At 46.6% G+C, this 24,649-nt stretch overlaps 1 protein-coding gene across 1 annotated transcript in view; it reads left to right on the top strand.

Annotated features, from left to right (window-relative positions):
- SMCHD1 (structural maintenance of chromosomes flexible hinge domain containing 1) overlaps window positions 1–24,649 on the top strand; it is a 1,156,633-nt gene that overhangs the window by 290,263 nt on the left and 841,721 nt on the right. Inside the window, 1 exon segment of the mRNA XM_029591083.1 lies at window positions 24,278–24,374. Within this exon segment, the coding sequence (XP_029446943.1) occupies window positions 24,278–24,374 (97 nt within the window).

Genomic DNA, 24,649 nt, shown 5'->3' with positions numbered 1-24,649 from the left:
CCAGCCCATAGCAAATTTTACTTACCAAGCAGCCAACCATCACTGTATCTCTCATGAGGGAAATGGGTTCCAAGCGATGAATGTGCAAGAATGTAGGAATCATGGCAGCTCCCATGAAACCTTGACACTACATTAAGGATTCGAAGGTGTGCATCACATACAACTTTGACATTCATGGAATGGAATTACTTGCCGTTACGGAATGAACACTCTTCTTCTGACTTTGGGGTCAATGCAATATGGGTGCCGTCTATCGCACCCGATACATTCAACATCCCACTGCGGGTCTCTTGAAGTTGTGCTGGGTCCTCAGGAAATTCGATGAACTTCTTCATCTGCTTCATTATTGCCCTCAAGACCTGTGCGAAATGCCCGAGACAGAGGACTGAGTCATCCCCGTAATGATAGCAATCGTATTTTGAAAACTTCCTATGATGAAAAAATGTAAAGCACAAAGACATTTTGTCAACCCAGACATGGTATAGCTGCGATAGCCCACTGGGTCAAGGTTACCTCTCTAGTCTTCATAAAGGGTTAGAATTGCCCACGAGCTGAGCCACATAGTTCTCGGGCAACCCAAGGAGGGTTGTCCGTGGGTGAATGATACGTTACTGGCATGGTCTACAGATGGATCTGGCCTGTATCAAAAACAAAAGAACATAAGAAATACCATACTGAGTTTGACCAAGGGTCCATCAAGCACAACATTAGCCTATAAAGTCACAAATATTTTGCAATTCAAGAATGCATGTATGTAGGAATAGCTACTGTCCACTAATCCATGGAATAATAAAGGAACAGACCATAGCCAGCATAAATTGATTGGAAGTCCATGTACAGACCTGTTGCCTCCCTTTATGGATGTCCTGTATTTGGATTTGGCCTTCAGCGTCCATTGTGGGCCCTTCAGATGTCCAGATTGGGCGTCTGTAATCTGTCACATGGATGCCTTTTAAAGATCGAGGCCTTGGGCATCCATTATGGTCTTTCAGACATCCAGAATGGGTGTCAGTTATCTACGTCGCATGGATGCCCAAAGCATGGACGCCTTGGAAAGGCCAAGGCCTTGGGCATCCCTTATGAGCCCTTTACAGACACCCAACTTGGACTCCCAATTCTTTAATGAGCTAATAGCTTACCTGTTCTTGTACTGGCACTGGTTTATACTTGTCTTTCGTTCGTCTGAGCAATTGCTCTCCTTCGCCTGGCATTCCTTATTCTCACAGGACAAGCAGGATGGTTGCCCTCACAAATGGGTGACATCGAGGATGGAGCCCAACCACGGAAAACTTCTGTCAAAGTTTCAGGAACTTTGACTGGCCCCTACTGGGCATGCCCAGCACGGCACTAACCCTGCAGCCAGCAGGGGTCTCCCTTCAGTCGTCTTTTTTCCGCGTAGCAGTTGCCACGCGGTTAAGGAGCTCTTACCACATTCCTGACAGGAATCTCTTCAACTTTATTCTTGAAGAAAAAATTGCCCCTCAGGGGTCTCCCTTCTTCAATTTTTACTCCGCGGTACTTCGTTAAGTTTTTTGCCGTCGTTTTTGTCGACTACCGTCGAATTTGGCCCTCAAGGCCTGTTGGCAGTCGACCGTCCCGCGACTAAATTTTTGGCCTGTGGCCATGGTGTCGGGGTTCCGTCGGTGCCCGGACTGAACACATACTATGTCCATCACAGACCCACATAGAGTCTGTGTTTTGTGTTTAGGGAGTGAGCATGATGACCTGACTTGCACCAAATGTGCCTTAATGACACCAAAAGGTCGCAAAGCTAGAATGGAGAAGATGGGACTCCTTTTCCATGCTCATACTCCGACGCCATTGATTGCATCGACGTCATCGGAACCGGCACCGTCGAAGTCCCATCGTCATTGACAGCCTCCCGGTGACCATCCGCCATCGACGTCTTCACGGCCATCGACGCCTGTCCCTTCCCCCGAAGATCGAGGGGATCGGAAAGACAAACATCGCCATCGACGTCATAAGTCTCGGACCGTCGAGGAATCGAAGTCATCGACCTCTGTGCTGTCCGAGCCTCCGTCGAAGAAGTCTCGACCAGAAGTGGCACCGTCCACTCCTGTCTCGCAGACACCGAGGCAACCCTCACCCCTCCGGGGTTTGGGAGCCGCGATTCCACCGGTGACGGTGGTCCTTCCGGCTCAGCCTCAGCCTCCCTCTCCCGTAGAGCCGGGTCTTGTTACCCCAGGTCTCCGGGTAGAACTGGACCGGCTGGTCCAGAAGGCCATCGATAAGGCGATGCTACGGTTCCAGACTCCTTCGGCACCGACCCCGGCACCGAGAGTGGGAACCGGTCACCGACCCGATTCCAGCAGCACTGGCACCGCTGCTTGCTCGGATGGAAGCGCTTATGAATGCCCTTCCACCGGCAACACCCGGGTCACCGACAGCCTTCTCATCAGGTGGAGAAACACCGTACCGAATTCCCCCTTCGGGGGTAGTTCCATCGGTGCCTTGTCGTCCCTCGCCGCCGATACATTCCTCGGGGGCGATACGCACATCAGCACCACCGAGATTTTCGATGCCGACACCGATTCCTTCGATGCCGGCACCGGCACCGATGCCGGCACCGATTTCATCGAGGAAATTCTTGATGCCCCCGGTAATTCCTTCGAATCTCTCGGAGCCTCAACCGGGGCCTTCAGATATACAGCCCCCTCATGGTCCTACAGGTCAGCAGCCTGATCCTTATGACACCTGGGGTGATGATACCTCTACTGACACCGATGATTTGCCTTCACCACCCTTTCCTGCGGAGAGTAGAAAGCGTTCTCCCCCTGAGGACCTCTTTCATAAATTTTGTGAAGGACATGTCTGAGTTGGTCCCTTTTCAGCTTCAATCAGAACAAGATGACAGGCACCAGATGATGGAGTTGCTCCAATTCTTGGATGCCCCTAAAGTCATCACCTCTATTCCAATTCATCAGGTTTTTCTGGACCTTCTAAAAAAGAATTGGGAATCTCCTGGTTCTGTTGCTCCAGTGAACAAAAAAGCTGACTCTACTTATCTTGTACAGTCAGCACCTGGCTTTCAGAAACCACAATTAGATCATCACTCTGTTGTGGTAGAATCAGCTCAAAAGAAAGCTAAAAGATTAAAGCCACATTCTTCCATACCTCCTACTAAGGAAAAGAAATTCCTAGATAGTATAGGTAGGAAAGTATACCAAGGAGCTATGCTAATTTCCAGAATAGCTTCTTATCAATTGTATATGACCCAATACAATAGGGTCATCCTGAAACAGATGCAGGAGTATTCAGATGCCTTACCAGAACAGTTCCAGCCACAGCTTCAGTCCCTACTAAATAAAGGGTTTGAAGCAGGGAAGCGTGAAATAAGAACAGCTTATGACATCTTTGATACTTCCACTAGACTTTCTGCTACGGCCATCTCTGCCAGACGCTGGGCTTGGCTTAAGTCGTCTGACCTTCGCCCGGAAGTTCAGGACAGGCTCTCTGATTTGCCCTGTCTAGGGGATAATTTATTTGGTGAGCAAATTGTTGCAGAACTGAAGGATCATCATGAGACACTTAAACAGCTCTCATCTATTCCTTCTGACTTGCCTTCTAAACAACCATTTAAGAAGGACTCAAAAAAGTCATTCTTCCGTCCACGGAAGTATTATCCCCCACTAGCCAAGTCTAGGCCTGCGAGGCCTTACCATAAAACTCAGCCTTGTCAGTCTCGAAAACAAAACCCGCAACAGCTCCACAACCTGGCCCTGCATCGGGTTTTTGACTTTCAATTAGAGAGCAGATGCCAAATCCCTCTTCCAACTATACCAGTAGGAGGTCGGTTAAGCCACTTTCTAGAAAAATGGCAGCATATCACCACAGATCAATGGATAATAGCGATAATTGCACAGGGTTACTACCTCAACTTCCTGACTCTCCCTTCGGACTCCCCACCCCTGCAGGCGTGGAGACTCACCGATCACTCTATTATTCTAGAGCAGGAGGTTTCCCTTCTCCTCCAGTCAAACGCTATAGAACCCGTTCCTCCCTCACAACAAGGACTAGGGTTCTACTCCAGGTACTTTCTGATCCCAAAAAAGTCAGGAGGACTTCGACCAATCCTGGACTTACGAGCCCTCAACAAGTACCTTCACAAAGAGAAGTTCAAGATGGTAACCCTGGGCTCGCTTCTCCCTCTGCTGCAAAGAGGGGACTGGCTATGCTCTCTAGACCTAAAAGATGCCTATACTCACATTGCGATAGCTCAGTCTCATCGCAAATACCTCCGTTTTTTAGTAGGCCAAAATCACTACCAAAACCGAGTGCTCCCTTTCGGCCTGGCATCCGCACCACGAGTTTTCACCAAATGCCTTGTGGTGGTTGCAGCTTCTCTACCCCTACTTGGACGATTGGTTAATCAGGGCCCCAACCCAGCAAATTGCTCGGTCCTCCCTGACCCTAACAATTCAAACTCTGCTTTCTCCAGGGTTTCTTGTCAATTACGAGAAATCCTACTTAGTCCCATCTCAGACCTTATCCTTCATTGGGGCAGACTTGGACACCTTACAGGCAAAAGCCTTCCTTCCTCATCCACGGGTTCAAACCCTTGTGTCCCTAGCTCGCCAGCTGCAGTCTCAACCTACAGCTACAGCTCGCCACTTCCTCATTCTACTGGGACACATGGCCTCCTCAGTTTATGTGACTCCCATGGCCCGTCTGGCCATGAGAGTCACGCAATGGACTCTGAGATTGCAATGGACCCAAGCTCTTCAGCCTCTGTCCTCCATTGTTCGCATCACCGATGCACTCCGTCTGTCTCTTGCCTGGTGGACAAATCAATTCAACCTCCTACAGGGCTTGCCTTTTCTTCCACCAGACCCTCAGGTAATCCTCACCACCGACGCTTCCAACCGGTTGGGGAGCCCATGTAAACAATCTACAAACTCAAGGATTCTGGTCACTAGAGGAAGCCAAACACCAGATAAATTTCCTGGAGCTGCGAGCAATTCGCTATGCTCTCAGGACTTTTCAGGATTGCCTATCGAACCATGCAATCTTAATTCAGACGGACAACCAGGTGGCCATGTGGTACATAAACAAGCAGGGAGGCATAGGCTCCTTCCTTCTGTGTCATGAAGCTGCGCAGATTTGGGCAGAAGCCCTCTCCCACTCCATGTACCTCAGGGCCACCTACCTGCCGGGAGTAGACAATGTATTGGCAGACCAGCTGAGCCATGTCTTCCAACCACACGAGTGGTCACTCAATCCCTTGGTAGCGACCTCTCTGTTTCACAAATGGGGTTATCCCCACATAGACCTCTTTGCTTCCCCTCAGAACCACAAAGTAGACAATTACTGCTCTCTCATTCGGAGCCAGCACTCTCGGCCGAGGGATGCATTCTCCCTCACGTGGGCAACCGGTCTGCTCTATGCATTCCCTCCACTTCCTCTTCTGTCGAAGACTCTCGTGAAGCTGCGTCAGGACAGGGGAACTATGATCCTGATAGCACCACACTGGCCACGCCAAGTGTGGTTTCCCATACTCCAGGATCTCTCCATCCGCAGGCACATTCCTCTGGGAAAGGACCCGCATCTGCTCACTCAAAACGACGGATGCCTCCTCCATCCCAACCTCCAAGCCTTGTCCCTGACGGCATGGATGTTGAAAGCTTAGTCCTTCAGCCATTTAACCTTTCAGATTCAGTTTCTCGTGTCCTGATCGCTTCACGAAAGCCTTCCACAAGAAAATCTTATTCCTACAAATGGAAAAGGTATACATCATGGTGCACTTCTCAGTCCCTTGATCCCCTTTCCTGTCCAATCTCTAAATTCTTGGACTATCTCTGGCATCTATCAGAATCAGGTCTAAAGACCTCTTCCTTTAGAATGCATGTCAGTGCGGTAGCCGCCTTCCATAAAGGTATCGGGGGTGTCCCTATTTCAGTACAACCCCTTGTAACACGTTTTCTTAAAGGATTGCTCCATTTGAAGCCACCTTTACGTCCTCCGGCCCCATCTTGGGACCTTAACCTGGTTCTTGGTCGCCTTATGAAACCACCTTTCGAACCTCTTTACTCCTGTGACTTAAAATATCTCACATAGAAAGTATTATTCCTCTTGGCTATCACTTCAGCTCGCAGGGTTAGTGAATTACAGGCCCTAGTTACCTATCTGCCTTACGCTAAACTCCTGCAGGACCGGGCGGTACTCCGCATTCACCCTAAATTTTTACCTAAGGTAGTTTCGGAGTTTCATATTAATCAATCCATCATACTACCTATCTTCTTTCCCAGGCCCCACTCCAACTCCGGGGAACAGACTCTGCATACCCTAGACTGTAAACGGGCTCTAGCTTTTTATCTAGACCATACAGTTGCCCACAGGAAGAGCACTCAATTATTTGTCTCTTTCCATCCTAACAAGTTAGGGCAACCTGTGGGTAAGCAGGCTCTTTCCTCCTGGTTGGCGGATTGCATCTCCTTCTGCTATCAGCAAGCTGGCATTCCTTTTCAAGACCGTGTTAAAGCACACTCTGTGAGGGCCATGGCGACTTCAGTAGCACACCTTCGATCGGTGCCGCTTCCTGACATCTGCAAGGCTGCAACCTGGAGTTCCCTCCATACATTTGCAGCCCACTATTATTTGGACAAAGCTGGAAGACAGGATTCCATCTTCGGCCAATCTGTCTTGCGTAACCTTTTTCCAACATGATGTACCAACACCGTTCCACCTTCCCGGTAGGGTGCGGATGCCCTCTCCCAAATTCCACCCCAGTTGTTGTGCCTGTTGCACGCCGTTGGGTACATTTGGTGCATGTTAGGACATCCTCAGCTCGGTACTCACCCATTTGTGAGGACAACCATCCTGCTTGTCCTGTGAGAAAGCAAATGTTGCTTACCTGATGTAACAGGTGTTCTTACAGGACAGCAGGATGTTAGTCCTCACGAAACCCGCCCGCCACCCCGCGGTGTTGGGTTCGTTTTTATTTTATTTTTCAGCACTGCCTGTAGCTTTGAAACAAGACTGAAGGGAAACCCCTGCTGGCTGCAGGGTTAGTGCCGTGCTGGGCATGCCCAGTAGGGGCCAGTCAAAGTTCCTGAAACTTTGACAAGTTTTCCGTGGTTGGGCTCCATCCTCGATGTCACCCATTTGTGAGGTCTAACATCCTGCTGTCCTGTGAGAACACCTGTTACATCAGGTAAGCAACATTTGCTTTCTTGCTTTCATATGCAGGAGAAAGGTCAGCAGGAGAAAAAAGTGCAGAAAATCCATTTGATATAGTAGGAATCACACACAAGCTTTCCTGATACATCCGCTAGCAGTAGTGCCACCACACAAATGCCATTGATAGGGTAGGTGCTGTATTTTACATGTAAAAAAGCTTGTTATGGATGCACTAGTTTTTGGTGCACGTTACTGGATCGGGAGGGGGGTGGTACTAGCTAATCTAGTCATTAACATTCAGTTTACGTGTGATTGGCGCTATTGCCTTCACACTGGTTAGCACGAGCATTATGGACATGTTAATGCATGTATTAGGACATCCATCTAGCATGTTGAAAATGTGTGTCCAAACCATGTAGAATGGCGTGCTGGCCAGAGCACCTGACATTGGATTGACTTGTTAGTTTGAAAGGAATGAGAGAGTGCATCCGCCCACTGATACTTGGCCACTGGTCACTAGCGAAATTGAAAATCTAAGAGGAGGGACCAGTGGACCTGTCTAGGGTTGAGTTTTTGAGCTTGCTGAACTTTCTGCAGATTTTTGTGATCAGTGTAAATCGTGATCCTATGCTTGGCATCCTCTAGGAGGTTCTGCCATTCTCCCATGACAGGCAGGATGGTAGTCCTCACATGTGGGTGACGTCAGTAGACATCACGGAAAACTTTTCTGTCAAAGTTTCTAGAAGTTTTGACTGGCACACTGAGCATGCCATAATTCCTGTAGCCACAGGAGTCTCCCTTCAGTCTCTTTTTTTCCGCACTGCATCTCGCGGCTAGGAGCTCTGTGAGAATTCTCTCACTACTTTTCCTCAAGGAAAAACTTGAAATTTACTTCACAAAAAAGTTCCCTCATAGGGGTCTCCCATCACGACGACATGTTTTCATCGCTCGGTGAGTAATTTCCACCATCTTTGGTCGGTTCCTGCTCCCCTTTCCTCTGTGTCCATAGACCATCGACTGTTTTCGCGGCCCATTTTTTCATCATGGCAACTGGTTTTAGAAAATGCCCAGAGTGTCCCCGCACCATGTCTATTACCGACCCGCATGATGTCTGTATGTTGTACCTTGGCTCATCACACGACGTTCGTCGATGCCCAAGCTGTGCTCAAATGACCCCGAATGGCAGGTGTGCCCGGCTAGACAAGATGGAGTCCCTTTTCAAGATCAAGCTAACTCCATCGACATCCACCCAGTCGTCACCAGCAGCAGCATCGATAAAATCCATCGATTAAACCTCGTCGGGAGCACCAAGCCAGCGGGGTGACCATCAGTCATTGAAACATCTAAGGTATCGGCATTGTCTTCCTTGGTGCTGGAGAAAGACCGGACTGAGCACTGAGGGAAACACCATCACAGACGCGATTCCACGCCCTGTGCCAGCACCGACACCACATCGGCTTCTATGGCTATTGAGCCGACTGCGAAGAGGACACGGGTAGAGGAGTCTCCAACCCGAGATACCGAGGCGATCCCCACTAATAGTGCTGGGTACTGAGCCCCCACAGACTCCTGTGGAGGTGCCAGTAGCGCCTAGCCTGCCTCCCCCTGTAGCTGCGTTACCTATACCAGCTTCCAGGGAGGAGATGGACATACTTGTCCAACAGGAAGTCCTCGATGCCCTCCGGAATCTTCATCCACCATCGATGCCAGCCCCATCGCTCTTCACACCATTACTCAACTGCCTGGATACACTCATCTGTGCCCTTTCAACCCAGCCTGGGCCATCGCTACCAAAACGAACTACTGAGTCTCCGAAACCCATTCCGGGGCCCTCGGAAGACGAAGGCATGGATTCCAGTCCTCTTCCAGCTCTGCTTCCACCGATGACGGAACCGGTTCCTGGTCTGTCGGGGCTCTCTGGATCGAGACAACCATGATTCCCCTCGATGCCATCGATGCCGCCGAAGTCTCCATAGGTGCTACCGCATCTTCCATCGAGACCATCGAGGGATCCGTTGATGCCATCACGTCCTGGGGTAACAGGTTTTTTTTCCTCCCTTGGGATCTCAGCCAGAGGCCCCGAATGACCCATGTGAGGATGTTGGCACCAACTCTTCTACGGAAGACATACTATCAGAGCCATCTCTTCCAGAAGAAAGGAGACGTTCTCCCCCAGAGGACCTTTCCTTTGCCAATTTTATAAAGGAAATGTCAGAGACAATCCCTTTTGAACTTCTCACCGAAGAAGACACACGGCACAAGACATTGGAAGTCCTCCAGTTTGTAGATGCTCCCAAAGAAATTATGGCCATTCCCATCCACGAAGTACTCATGGACCTCCAACATTGTCTATGGGAGCACCCTTGCACTGTCCAACCTGTTAACAGAAAGACAGATGCAACTTATTTAGTCCAACACACTCCAGGGTTTCAGAAACCACAGCTACCCCACCAGTCAGTGATGGTGGAATTGGCGCAGAAAAAAGCAAAAGGACTGCACCCCCATTCCTCTGCTCCCCCTGGAAAAGACCAAAACTTCTTGGACGTTTTATGTCAAAAGGTCTTTCAGGGCTCTATACTAGTGTCATGCATAGCAGCCTATCAATTATATATGATACAATACCAGAGGAACCTGTGGAAACAGGTCCTAGGAATAGTGGACTTTCTGCCTCAACAACAACAAGAAGGTCTTAATGCCTTCTCCAGAAAGGCCTTGAGGCAGGAAAACATGAGGTCAGAGCTGCATATGATTCCTTCGAGAAGGTGTCTTGCTTATCAGCTACAGGAATCAGTGCCAGAAAATGGGCCTGGCTTAAGGCATCTGACTTGCACACAGAAGATCAAGACAAGTTCGCTGATTCGGTGACAAGATCCAGGACGCAGTGGCTCAATTAAAAGATCAACATGAGACCCTGCATCAGCTTTCCACAGTCTCCTCAGACCCTCCTTCAGCTCAAAAAAACCACCAGGAGGGATACCAGAAGACCCTTTTATCGCTCACGCAAAATTTTGTGTGAGACCATCTAGACCTTCACAAAGGGGACAGCCACGTCAAACTAAGGCGTCCAGTTCTCAGCCAGCCAACCCACAAACGGGCCCAGCCTCTGGATTTTGAAACCTATCTAGAGAACAGCAGTCACTTTCTGAATCCAAGACCAGATTTGCTAGTAGGAGGTTGGCTACACAGTTTCATAGCCAACTGGCACAGCTTTACCACAGGCCAAATGGGTTATATCCATCCTAACCCAGGGATACCATCTAAACTTCCTCATGGTACCCCCAGATTCACCACCCAATCCACTGTGGATGCAAAAAGATCACACAACCCTTCTAGAGTCAGAACTGTCCACCCTACTAAGCGCCAGGGCTGTGGAACCCGGTCCCTGGGCACAGCAGGGCAGAGGGTTCTACTCCTGCTATTTTCTCATTCCAAAGAAATCAGGCGGTCTCAGCCCCATCTTAGACCTCCGAAATCTCAACAAATTTCTATGGAAAAAAAAATTCAGGATGGTTTCCCTAGGCACCATGCTTCCCCTTCTGCAAAAAGGAGATTGGTTCTGTTCTCTGGATCTTTAAGATGCCTATGCTCACATTCCAATATCCCCACATCACCGCAAATACCTGCGTTTTATAGTGGGGCATCAACCTTTTCAATACCGGGTTTTGCCCTTCGGACTGGCCTCGGCACCCCATGTATTTACAAATTGCCTAGCAGTGGCAGCGGCCTATCTATGCAGAAACAGCATACACGTGTTTCCTTACCTGGACGACTGACTAATCAAAAGCCAATCCAAGCAAGGAGCCCTCAGCGCTCACAAACTCACTATCAATCTGCTGCACTAATTGGGATTTCTTATCAATTACCAGAAATCCAACCTGAATCCATCTCACCTCCTTACCTTCATCGGAGCAGACTTGGGCACCACAGTTGCAAAGGCCGTCCTACCCAACGACCACGCAGACACGCTCTCCAAACTAGCTACATCTCTGTGCACGAAGGGCACAGCCTCAGCCTATCAATTCCTCACGTTGCTGGGCCACATGGCTTCTACGGTCCACGTCACTCCTATGGCCAGGCTGGCCATGAAAATAATTCAATGGACTTTGAAACCTCAGTGGCTTCAAGCCACTCAATCTCTTTCATCCAAGATCCATGTAACCTACCAGCTACGTCTATCACTTCTCTGGTGGACAGACAAACCAGTTCCACAAATAACTTTAACCACAGATGCATCCAACTTGGGGAGCTCATGAGGGGAGCTCATGTGAACAATCTTCAAAGTCAAGGTACTTGGACACAGCTCGAAGCAACATTTCAGATCAACTTCCTAGAACTTCAAGCTATACGTTATGTTCTATATGTGATCAAGGACTGCCTTTCACACAAGACTGTCCTCATACAAATAGTTGCAATGTAGTACTTGGACAAGCAGGGCATCACAGGCTCTTATCTCCTCTGCCAAGAAGCCGTGCAGATCTGGGACTGGGCCCTTGCATGTGGCAGGTATGCAGAACGTGGTAGTAGATTGCCTCAGCCGACAGTTCCATCCCCACGCGTGGTCTCTGGATCCTGGACAGAGTCGCACCTTAGCAATGTTGCAAAGGTACTATTGGTGGCCAACCATGAAGAAGGATGTGCAAGCGTACGTGGGTTCCTCCACTGTCTGTGCCAAGCAAAAACCACCACCCAGGCGACCTTGGGGTTTATTACAACCTCTACCATCTCCGGATGAACCTTGCACCCATATCGCTACTGATTTTGTAGTGGCAACACCATCATATGGGTTTCGGTTGACAGTTTCTCTAAAATGGCACACTTTGTAGCACTACCAGGATTACCCTCTGCTACTGAATTAGCTAAACTTTTCATAAAGCACATCTTCCGTCTTCATGGGATGCCCAAACATATACTATCCGACAGAGGAGTGCAATTTACTGCAAAGTTTTGGAGAGCATTATGTCAGAAGTTTGACATCGCTTTAGATCTAACCTCTGCCTACCATCCTCAGTCTAACGGTCAGACTGAGAGGATGAATAGGATGCTGAAACAATTCTTGCGATCCTATGTCAACTCTAGACAGAACGACTGGGCTGAATTACTGCCTTGGGCAGAATTTGCCATCAGTTCACATCATGCTTCTTCAACGGGGTCTTCCCCTTTCCAACCTGTCCAAAAAGCAAACAGAATGTTGGGAATTATTAGAAAGGGAATGGTGAATAAAACGGAAAATCTCATAATGCCTTTGTATCGCTCCATGGTGAGACCGCACCTTGAATACTGTGTACAATTCTGATCGCCACATCTCAAAAAAGATATAATTGCGATGGAGAAGGTACAGAGAAGGGCGACCAAAATGATAAAGGGAATGGAACAGCTCCCCTATGAAGAAAGACTAAAGAGGTTAGGACTTTTCAGCTTGGAGAAGAGACGGCTGAGGAGGAATATGATAGAGGTGTTTAAAATCATGAGAGGTCTAGAACAGGTAGATGTGAATCGGTTATTTACTCTTTCAGATAATAGACTAGGGGGCACTTCATGAAGTTAGCATGTGGCACATTTAAAACTAATCTGAGAAAGTTATTTTTCACTCAATGCATAATTAAACTTTTGGAATTTGTTGCCAGAGGATGTGGTTAATGCAGTTAGTATAGCTGTGTTTAAAAAAGGATTGGATAAGTTCTTGGAGGAGAAGTCCATTACCTGCTATTAATTAAGTAAACTTGCTAGTAATAGCAGTGGCTATGTTCTAACAGTAACATGGAATAGACTTAGTTTTTGGGTACTTGCCAGGTTCTTATGGCCTGGATTGGCCTCTGTTGGAAACAGGATGCTGGGCTTGATGGACCCTTGGTCTGACCCAGTATGGCATGTTCTTATGTTCTTAGTGAGCTGGCCAGGGAGACCATCCCCATAAATGGAGTCATTGGTCACTGGTTGCTTCAAGATGGTCAGTATCTAATATTGGTGGATGAGGGCTTGGTCTATAAAGTTCCCTGCAGCTTATGAATCTAAAAAGGCTTCTGTGTGGAACTGGCTTTGTACAGTGGAGATTGAGACAGGGACTAGTAGTTGGGAGGAGGATGTCCACCCTAGGCATGTGAGTTTCCCTGCTTCTTTGGACAATGAGAAACCATTTGTCTATGGCCTGTACAGTGTAAACAAAGGCCCGACTGCCTCAAATGTTTTCCTCTGGAGAGAGCTTGATTCTGCCCAGTTGCATGGGTTCTTCCAAAGTCTTGGGATCTGGAGCAGGAGCCGGAATCAGAGGATTTTGGAAATGAGGTGCCAAAGAGTTTGGTTGCCAGTTAGCTTTATTTTACCTTGCCCTTTCCTGGAACCAGCGATCAACATGACCAGCCAAGGAGATCAAAGCATCCAGAGAGGTGGGGATGTCTTGGCCAACCAATATGTCATTAATTCTGCTTGAAAGTCCCTTCAGAAATATGGCAGTAAGACTATCCTCTCCCCTCTGAAACTCAGTCTAGATTGCAGAATTCAATGACATTTTCTCCCAGAGTTCAGGAACCCTGGTGGATCTGAAGCAGGTCGGCGGCCAGAGAGGAGGTCTGGCTTGGTTCCTCAAAGACTAACTGGAACTGTTGGAGGAAGTCTGGAAGACTCTGGAGTAGAGGATTTTCACATTCCCATATGGGGAAGCCCAGGCTAATGCCATGCCACCAAGCAAGGAAAGAATATAGGTTACCTTAGAGCGATCAGTGGGCTGGACTGCAACTCAAAATGCATATGACACTGATTAATAAAACCGTGGCATTCTTTTGGATCACCCATTTAGCATGGAGGTGTCTGGAGATGAGGGTTCCTGAACCCTTGAGGTAGTGGCGCTAGTGGGAGGCAAAGGCACAGGAGGCGGAGCTGGTGCAGGTGTCAAGCATCCATGCAGTGTGCAAGCTTCTCCAGAATTGCAGTAACCTGATCCAATTTGCCTTGTTTTGGACGCGGGCCAGACCTGGGATTGCCTGGATTAAGTACAAGACTGCCAGGTTCATGGCTTCAGTAGTCGTAAGATTTGTGGGCCCATGTTGCTATGGTGAGGTTGGCTCAGCCTACAGTGAAAGCCCCACAAGTCCTCACTGACAGCTGGTAGACCTAGGCTAGGAAGAGACAGTTCTGGAGCTTCACCTATACCAACCTCTTTCCCCTTGGGTTGAACCCTTTGGTTCCAGGGACTGGCAGGAGTGTAGGTTCAGAATCAGGCTGGAGTCAGTGGTAGGTGGCAGCCAAGAATGATCATAGTTCAGGCTAAGGTCAAATCCAGGAGGCAAGGGAAAAGACTGATGCTTCAGAGCCAATTTTTTTCTTTTTACTATTACAAGTTATATCATTGATAATGATTCCCTTTGTACTTTTATTCTCACTTATTGTATCTTCTTGTTTTAATTTTTGTTTTTTGATTTCACAATTATTATATAATTACTCTCCTATTTTATGTTATTATTGTAAACCGCTGTGAACAGTAATATCACTGAAAAAACGGTATAGAAATGTTTTAAATAAATAAATAGATAAGATGAGCCTGGAAAGATGAGGCAGGCTGGGCTGGAGAGACAAGGTAGACATGGACAGGACCAGGATGAAGCAGCAACTCACACACGAGATGCAGGCGACCTGTTTCTGCGGCGAAGAGAGGGGAGTCTCAGAGGGGAACAGTGATGGTGGCATCTTGCTGTGGAACGAGTGACTGCTAGTGACCCGCCACAGGCGGGAGTGACTGGCTTGTCAGAGGTGCTGGGGGAGAGTACTGCAACTAGTAGGTCCTACCCATGAGCTATAAAATTTAACAGTCTGGAGACTTTGGTACCTTAAATTGTTTCAACAAAATAGATGGAGCTTCACACTCATCCCAAGTTCTTGCCTAAAATGGGGTTGATTTTCAAACTTAACCAGTCACTCAATCTTCCAATATTTTCTCAGGTCCCTTGCTCACAAAGGTGTAGATGTCCTGTACAGTTGGCTGGCAAAAGAGTCGTTGCATTGGCTTGGTATTAGGAGTTATGTGCTGAGAACCAGGGAAACCAGAGTTCAAATTTCACTTCATTCACACTGCTTATGATCTTGGGCAAGTCAGTTTTTTTTCCCCATTGCAACAGATATCCCCTTAGATTGAAAGCTTTTTTTGGCAGTGACTTACTGTACATGAATAATGCTGTAAGCCAAATTATGTGAAGCCATTTTGAGCATCATTTGGGAAGGTGGACTGAAAATTAAGTACCACCTTCTACCAACTTTGTTATTTCTCAAATTGTTATACAATTGTTATATTTAACAACCTAGTTGTCTACTAACTGTGTTTATCAATCTCTTTGTTTAATTTTTGACAATTGTAAAGCTCTGTTGCTAAGTTATGTTAAATGGAAATCGATGTGATGTTTTTCTAAATGAATGTCTTGTATACAAAACTACAAAAATAAAAATAAATAATTTTAAATTACCTGTAGCAAAATAAAGTCCTTAAAGTTCACTCAACTTTTGGTTTTCACCCAAACAGGCCTGAACTTACTGTAACATAATGTACTATTTTTAATTGGTTTGAAGATTATTAGAAACCTTCATTTTCAATTTGTATTTTATTTTTCCTAGAAACAAAAATGAGAAAAATCAGTAGAAAACAAGTGAGTCATTTTTTCTACTGATTTTCTCCCATTTTTGCTCATTATACTAAACACATACATGCCCAGGAAAAAATAAAATAACTGAAAATGAAGGTCCCTAAAGAATATATTTATATATCCTTTTGTTATGCTCAAGTAGGTCTGACTATAGAAGGATATGTCAAGGCTTATAATATTAGAGCTATGGGTACAACAGTTGCTCATCAGCTGTTGAGACTTGCAAAGTTGCAACATGGAATTTTGTCCACATATTTAACTTGAATTATTGTTTCAAAACTGACTCTTAAAGCACCCTTAGCTTTGGTCAGTCTGACCTTCAAGGTTTCTGAGTGGGATCCATCTCTTTAGGGTCTGTTGTCCTTGGAAAAAACTAGGTTGTCTTCTGTTAAAGAAAAAAATAAATGCACCCCATAAAAATATTGTTCTCACGGGACAAGCAGGATGATAGTCCTCACATATGGATTACATCATGAGGATGGAGCCCAATCACAGAAAACCTCTGTCAAAGTTTCCAGAACTTTGACTGGCCCCTACTGGGCATGCCTAGCATGGCACTAACCCTGCAGCCAGCAGGGGTCCCCCTTCAGTCTTCTTTTTTTTCATGCAGCAGTAGCCTCGCGGTAAAGGAGCTCTGAAGAGATTCCTGACAGGAATTTTCCTCACGGAATAACTAAAAGTTAAATTGCCCCACAGGGTTCTCTCCTCTAACTTTTCTCAGTCTGTGGTACTCCGGTAAGTTTTTACCCATTTTCCGTCTATTACAGTCGAGTTTGGCCCTCGCGGCCTACTGGCCGTCGACCGTACCACGGCTCGATATTTTGCCATGACGTCGGGGTTTCATCGGTGCCCGGACTGTACCCGCACCATGTCTATCACAGACCCCCATAAAGTTTGTGTAATGTGTCTAGGACGTGAGCATGATGTCTTGACCTGCACCAAATGTGCCCTAATGACACCGAAGGGTCGCAAGGCCACAATGGAGAAGATGGAACTTCTCTTCCGTGCTCAAACCCCGACTCCGTCCATTGCATGGACGTCGTCAGAACTGGCACCGTCAACTTCCCGCCAGCATCGGCCACCGACCGGTGACCGACCGCCATCGACACCCTCCACTCCCCCTCAGGACTGAGGGGATCGCAGGGAGAAGCATCGCCATTGACACCGTAAGACTCGGACCATCGAGGGAGCGAAATCATAGACTTCTCCATCCGAGCCGCTGTCGAAGAGACTCCATCCAAGAAAGGCACACAACCATTCCTGCGACGAGTCCCCGAGGCAACCCTCACCAGATCGGGGATCGGGAGCCGCGACTCCGCCTTTAACAGTGGTCCCTCCAGCTATGCCTCTGCCTTCTTCTGTTCCGGAGCTGGGGCTGCTTGCTCCAGGTCTCCGAGAAGAACTGGACCAGATGGTTCAGGAGGCCATAGACAAGGCGATGCAACGTCTTCAGGTTCCTCCGACACCGGCACCGTCTGTGGAACCGATCATCGACCCGATTCTGGCCGCGCTGGCACCGCTGCTATCCAGGATGGAAACGCTTATGGCCGCTTTTCCACCGATGGATCCCAGGTCTCCGATGGCTCCGATGCCCTCCCCACTGACTGCATCATCAGGAGGAGAAACACCATTCCGCATCCCTCCATCGGGAGTTCTGCCTCAGTCATCGATGCTGATACGTCCCTCGCCACCGACCCATCCATCGGTGCTGATACGTCTGTCGGCGCCACCGATTCATCCATCGATGCCTTCCATGCCATCATCTGAGCCTCCGATAATTCCTCCGATTCCTTCGGAGCCTAGACCGGGACCTTCAGGTCTTCAACCACCCTGTCCCCCTCTAGTTCCTAGAGGAGCAGGTGCTGATCCTTACGACATCTGGGATAATGACACTTCAACAGACACTGATGATTTACCTTCACCACCTTCACCCACTGAGAGCAGGAAGCGTTCTCCTCCAGAGGATCTATCCTTTATAAACTTTGTGAAGGAAATGTCTGAATTGGTTCCTTTCCAATTGCAGACTGAACAGGATGATAGGCACCAGATGATGGAATTGCTCCAATTCCTGGATGCCCCCAAGGTAATCACCTCTATTCCTATTCAAGTCATCCTTGATCTTCTTAAGAAGAACTGGGAACATCCTGGATCAATTGCTCCAGTGCATAGGAAGGCTGACACTACCTATTTGGTACAGTCAGCCCCAGGTTTTCAAAAATCTCAGCTTGATCACCACTCGGTCGTTGTAGAGTCTGCACAAAAAAGGGTGAAGAGGTCAAAAGCTCACTCATCTATTCCTCCTGGAAAGGAACAGAAGTTCCTAGATAACATTGGTTGCCGAGTATTCCAAGGGGCCATGCTCATCTCCTGAATTGCTGCTTATCAGCTTTATATGAACCAATATAACAGGGTCATTTTTAAGCAGATACAGGACTTCTCAGACTCCCTGCCTCAGCAGTTTAAAGAACAATTACAAACCCTTGTCAACAAGGGTTTTGAGGCAGGCAAGCACGAGATTAGAACATCTTATAACATTTTTGACACTTCTACAAGAGTGTCTTCAGCTGCCATTTTGGAGAGTCGGTGGGCCTGGCACAAGTCTTCTGACCTTAGCCCAGAAGTACAAGACCGGTTATCCGACCTGCCTTGTGTTGGAGATAATCTGTTTGGTGAACAGATTCAACGGATGGTGGCAGAATTAAAAGACCATCATGAGACCCTAAGATAGCTCTCTTTGATGCCTTCTGACTTTTCCTCAAAACAGCCTTTCAGAAAGGACTCCAAGAAGTCATTCTTCCACCCGAAGAAGTCTTACCCGCCACCATCCAGATCCCGTGCCACGAGACCTTATCAAAAACAGCAGTCTCGTCAAGCCCGTAAACAAAAACCACAAGCAGCTCCTCAACCTGCTTCAGGTTTTTGACTTCCACTTAGAGAACAGCAGTCAGATTCCTCTGCCGCACGTACCAGTGGGAGGTCGATTGTGCCACTTCCACAACATGTGGCATACAATCACATCCGACCAATCTGAACTTTCTCGCCCTACCACTGGATTCCGCACCTCTACCGACGTGGAGAACGTCCGATCACTCCATTCCTCTGGAACAGGAGGTCTCCCTCCTTCTCCAGTCAAGAGCAATAGAACCTGTTCCATACTCTCAGCAAGGCCTAGGGTTCTATTCCCGGTACTTACTAATCCCCAAAAAATCGGGAGGTGTCCGTCCTATTCTAGACCTACGGGCCCTCAACAAGTACCTTCAACGAGAAAAGTTCAAGATGGTCACCTTGGGATCGCTTCTACCTCTTCTACAAAGAGGGACTGGCTTTGCTCTCTGGACCTCCAGGACGCATACACCCACATTGCGATAACTCCAGCTCATCGCAAGTACCTGAGATTTCTAGTAGACCCCCCAAGCACTATCAATATCGAGTACTCCCATTCGGCCTAGCCTCTGTGCCACAAGTCTTTACCAAATGCCTCGTAGTTGTCGCAGCCTTCCTCAGAACCCAAGGTGTTCACGTCTACCCCTACCTGGACGATTGATTAATTAAGGCTCCTACTCAGCAAGCTGCTCTGTCGTCCCTCAATCTAATCTTACACATGCTAATTTCGCTAGGATTTCTAATCAACTATGACAAATCCTACTTAGTCCCATATCAAACCTTATCGTTCATTGGGACAGACTTGGACACCTTACAGGCAAAGGCTTTCCTACCTCGACAACAAGCACTGACTCTTGCGTCCCTTGCTCACCAGCTGCAGTCTCAGCACTCTGTGACTGCACACCAATTTCTCGTCCTCCTGGGACACATGGTGTCCTCAGTCCATGTCACCCCAGTGGCCCGCTTGGCCATGAGACTCATGTACTGGACTCTGAGGTCTCAATGGATTCAAGCTATTCAGCCTCTGTCGGCCATTGTCCGCATCACTGACTCACTCTCTCGCCTGGTGGAAAAATCAGACCAGTCTCCTCCAGGGATTGCCTTTCCAGGTTCCAAATCCTCACATTATTCTCACCACCGACGCTTCCAACCTCGGGTGGGGAGGTCATGTAGCTGATCTGCAGACACAAGGCTCCTGCTCTCCAGAGGAAGCCAAACACCAAATAAATTTCCTGGAACTTCGAGCAATCAGATATGCTCTCAGGGCCTTTCAGGATCGCCTCTCAGATCAAGTCATCCTGATTCAGACAGACAATCAGGTGGCAATGTGATACATCAACAAACCGGGAGGCACAGGCTCCTTCCTTCTGTGTCAGGAAGCTCTGCAGATATGGACGGAAGCTCTCTCCCATTCAATGTACCTCAGAGCCACCTGGTTGCCAGGAGTGGACAATGTGCTGGCAGACAAGCTGAGTCGTGTCTTTCAGCTGCACGAGTGGTCTCTCAACCCCTCGGTAGTGAACTCCATCTTCCAACAATGGGGATATCCTCGGATAGACCTTTATACAACTTTGTATAAAACCATTATACATATCAATTTATTGCTTGAATCCCTTGTACATATCTTATCCCCATGTGTCTGTTTTCACCCTCCCCCCGCCCCCCCCCTTTGTCATGACTACCCCTACCCCTCCCTCCCTAAGTTATTTAGTTTCTTGCTCTGTTACTGCATTAGTTTCTTGTTCTGTTACTGCATTTATGTTACATACTGTTATTTGTAAAGGCTTCTGCCTATATATCTTATGGTTGTAAGTTACTTGTAAACCGGCACGATGTGCAAACGGCTGTTGGTATATAAAATTAAATTAAAAAAAAAAAATAAATAGACCTCTTTGCGTCCCCACAAAACCGCAAAGTAGAGAACTATTGCTCTCTCATTTGCAGCAAACACTCTCAGCCCAGAGACACATTCTCCCTCTTGTGGGCAACCAGTCTGCTCTACGCATTCCCTCCACTTCCTCTTCTCTCGAAGACTCTCATGAAGTTTCGTCAGGACAGGGGAACCATGATCCTGTTAGCACCTCACTGGCCACGCCAAGTGTGGTTCCCAATACTCCAGTACCTCTCCATCCACAGGCACATTCCCTTGGGAAAGGACCCGCTTCTGATCACTCAGAACGACGGGTGCCTACGACATCCCAGTCTTCAAGCATTGTCCCTGATGGCATGGATGGTGAAAGGTTAATCCTTCAACCACTTAACCTTTCTGAGTCAGTTTCCCGTGTCTTGTTTGCTTCACGGAAGCCTTCCACAAGAAAATCTTACTCTTACAAATGGAAAAGGTTCACGTCATGGTGCTCTTCTCAGTCCCTTGACCCCTTTTCCTGTCCAATCCCGAAGTTTCTGGAGTATCTCTGGCATCTATCTGAGTCAGGTCTAAAGACGTCTTCCATCAGAATGCATTTCAGTGCGGTAGCCGCCTTCCATAAAGGTGTTGGGGATGTTCCTATCTCAGTACAACCCCTTGTAACATGCTTTTTGAAGGGCTTGCTCCATATCAAGCCTCCACTACGTCCTCCGGCCTCTTCTTGGGACCTTAATCTGGTTTTGGGTCGGCTCATGAAACCACTGTTCAAGCCTCTTCACTCCTGTGACCTTCGATATCTCACATGGAAAGTGATTTTCCTTTTGGCTATCACTTCAGCTCGCAGAGTTAGTGAATTGCAGGCCCTAGTTACCTAGCCGCCTTACACTAAATTTCTGCAGGACTGGGCGGTACTCTGCACTCACCCTAAATTCTTATCTAAGGTAGTTTCGGAGTTTCATTTCAATCAATCCATTATACTACCTACCTTTTTTCCCAGGCCCAATCCAACCCAGGAGAACAGGCTCTGTATACCCTTGATTGTAAACGGGCTCTAGCGTTCCACTAGACCGTACAGCTGCCCACAGGGAAAGCACTCAGGTGTTGTCTCTTTCCACCCTAACAAGTTAAGGAAGCCTGTGGGCAAGCAGACTCTCTCCTCCTGGTTAGCGGACTGCATATCCTTCTGCTACCAGCAAGCGGGCATTCCATTCCAAGACCATGTTAAAGCACACTCTGTGAGGGCCATGGCGACTTCAGTAGCACACCTACGATCAGTGCCACTTCCTGACATTTGCAGGGCTGCCACCTGGAGTTCTCTCCACACCTTTGCGCCTACTATTGCTTGAACAAAGCCGGAAGACAAGATTCCATCTTCGGCTAGTCTGTCCTTTGTAACCTGTTTACAACGTGACGTACCAACACCCTTCCGCCTGCCCGGTGGGTTTCAGGATGCCCCTTTCAAAATTACGCCCCAGTTGTTGTGCCTGTTGCACGCCTTTGGGAACATTTGGTGCATGTTCGGACATCCTCAGATCGGTACTCATCCATATGTGAGGACTACCATCCTGCTTGTCCTGTGATAAAGCAAATGTTGCTTACCTGTAACAGGTGTTCTCTCAGGACAGCAGGATGTTAGTCCTCACGAAACCCACCCGCTGCCCCGCGGTGTTGGGATCGTAACGTTTTGTTATTTTATTTTTCGGAACTGCCTGTAGCTTTCAAATAAGACTGAAGGGGGACCCCTGCTGGCTGCAGGGTTAGTGCCATGCTGGGCATGCCCAGTAGGGACCAGTCAAAGTTCTGGAAACTTTGACAGAAGTTTTCTGTGATTGGGCTCCATCCTCATGATGTCACCCATATGGGAGGACTAACATCCTGCTGTCCTGTGAGAATACCTGTTACAGATAAGCAACATTTGCTATCTGTCCATTATTGGCAAGTTATTTTTTTCTCCATTTTTGTTGGAAAACATTTTACCTTGGAATTCCCATTTGTGCAGCTGATTACTTCTTGTCTATGAATAAAACTAAGTAGCTTACTTGTTAGAACATAAGAACATAAGAAATTGCCATGCTGGGTCAGACCAAAGGTCCATCAAGCCCAGCATCCTGTTTCCATCAGAGGCCAAACCAGGCTACAAGAACCTGGCAATTACCCAAACACTAAGAAGATCCCATGCTACTGATGCAATTAATAGCAGTGGCTATTCCCTAAGTAAACTTGATTAATAGCCATTAATGGACTTCTCCTACAAGAACTTATCCAAACCTTTTTTGAACCCAGCTACACTAACTGCACTAACCATATCCTCTGGCAACAAATTCCAGAGCTTTATTGTGCGTGAGTGTTCTCCATGCAAAATACGGGTATCAGCTATTTATTTCTTCCCACCTACCCTTTTTGGAGCTGACTTCTTAAGCTTTTATGTTGGAGTGCTCCATGTGGCAGCAGCAGCAGGATGGAGAAGTCCTGCACAAGTCAAGTAAAGCAAAGCCTTCTAGGCTTTTCTGCATCTTGCTAAGAAACACTCCTTCTTGTTGCCTTTAAATGACATGATATTCTTGTGCGGATGATTATCCTGCTATCCATAGAGAACCCATTACAGGTAAGCAACATAAAGACCCCTATTGTTATCAGTTATCAAATGTAATATTGTAATTGTGTTTATTTGGTTGTACCCCACCTGGGGTGTTTCTTACAAGGTGTGCTGGCTATAAATCAAACAACTAAACAGATTGAGTGCACGATTCAATGTTCAGTAGGATGGTAAACTGAATAATGTTCATGGTTTGTACTTACAAAGATTATTATCATGTTATGATGAATTAGCATGTAAATGTTTAAAAATCAATAAAGGTGAAAAAAATATATAAAAATATCTGTGTCCTCTGTCAGTAGCATCAGTTCTGATCACAAAGGTCCACCATTCCTTCTTCAAAGTTTGAAGGATAAAATTACAACTAGAGCTACATTTATCATTATATTTGTTCTAGAATCTAACAAAGATTTAGTATGCCAGCAGTATTTAAAGCAAAGAGAAGAAATGTTTTGTGACCAGAAGATACAAATTTTCGAGGATATGGCTAAAGAAACCCAAGCAAGGAGGAGGAGGCTTCTCCAATATTAAACAGTATGTTCTTGACTTGGTGCCACTTTTCTTCTGAAATTTCCCTGTAAGTGTGTGATAGCCCATCAGGGAAATAAGTGTACTTTTTCTAACCACCTTCATTTGGAAAATTTCTTGTCTGACAAGATGAAATAATTTGCTGTGGGTTTGCAATTGGGTAGTAATGGATTTTCTTTTTGCTTTTCCTTTTTTTTTTTTTTTTTTTACACCATCGTGTGAACTTGAGATGTGTTTTTTTGCTTTTAATGATGAGTCTGTTTTTTTTGTTTGTTTTTTTTAAATTATAATTCACTTTTTCTTAAGGTTTTAATTCATATATTTGATTTAAAATCGAATAAAAAAAATCCACCATGCTTTAAAATTAATTGGGGCAGCTAGAAATAAAATGTAAATAGTTGAAATAGAAAAACAAGCTTTTTTGACTGAGCTATTTTAATTTAGAAAAGATCATGTACGAAACCTTTCATTTGCATGATCATTCCTATTCTATGTATTTAGAATTAATTGCTAATTATTTCATTTGTAAAATAAATGGATAAAATATTTTTTCTTATATTTAATATTGCTATATAATACTGTTTACTTATAAATATATTTTTTGTGTGGTTTAGTAACTTGTTTATATTTTATTTTTAGTGGGCTGTCACTTCACTACGAAGGCATAAATAAAGAAACAAATTATATCATTAAAGGTGTGACTGCCAAAGGCCACGTAAACAATTGCCTAGGCAAGGTAGGTTACATTCTTGAAGCCTGAGAACTGCAGTGAAATCATAGTTGCTTTTCATTTGTACTGAAAATAAACATGGTGAGGCCAATATTCAAAGCTGTAATTGATGTATTATCACTGGGAACGACATGGGAATGTTTTGAAACCATATCAGAGGCTATTTCCATCATGAATAGAATTAATTCATCAACTAGCCCTCTTAATCCATGCACTACAGATCTATTAAACTTATCAAAGTTGAATCAGCCAGTTTCATTTCAAAATTTTTAAACATATCA

Source organism: Rhinatrema bivittatum, chromosome 2 (genome assembly GCF_901001135.1).
Source record: "Rhinatrema bivittatum chromosome 2, aRhiBiv1.1, whole genome shotgun sequence".
NCBI classification, from domain to species: Eukaryota; Metazoa; Chordata; class Amphibia; order Gymnophiona; family Rhinatrematidae; genus Rhinatrema; species Rhinatrema bivittatum.
Note: the sequence above shows the minus strand (reverse complement) of the source record. Positions and strands in the feature narration are given on the sequence as shown.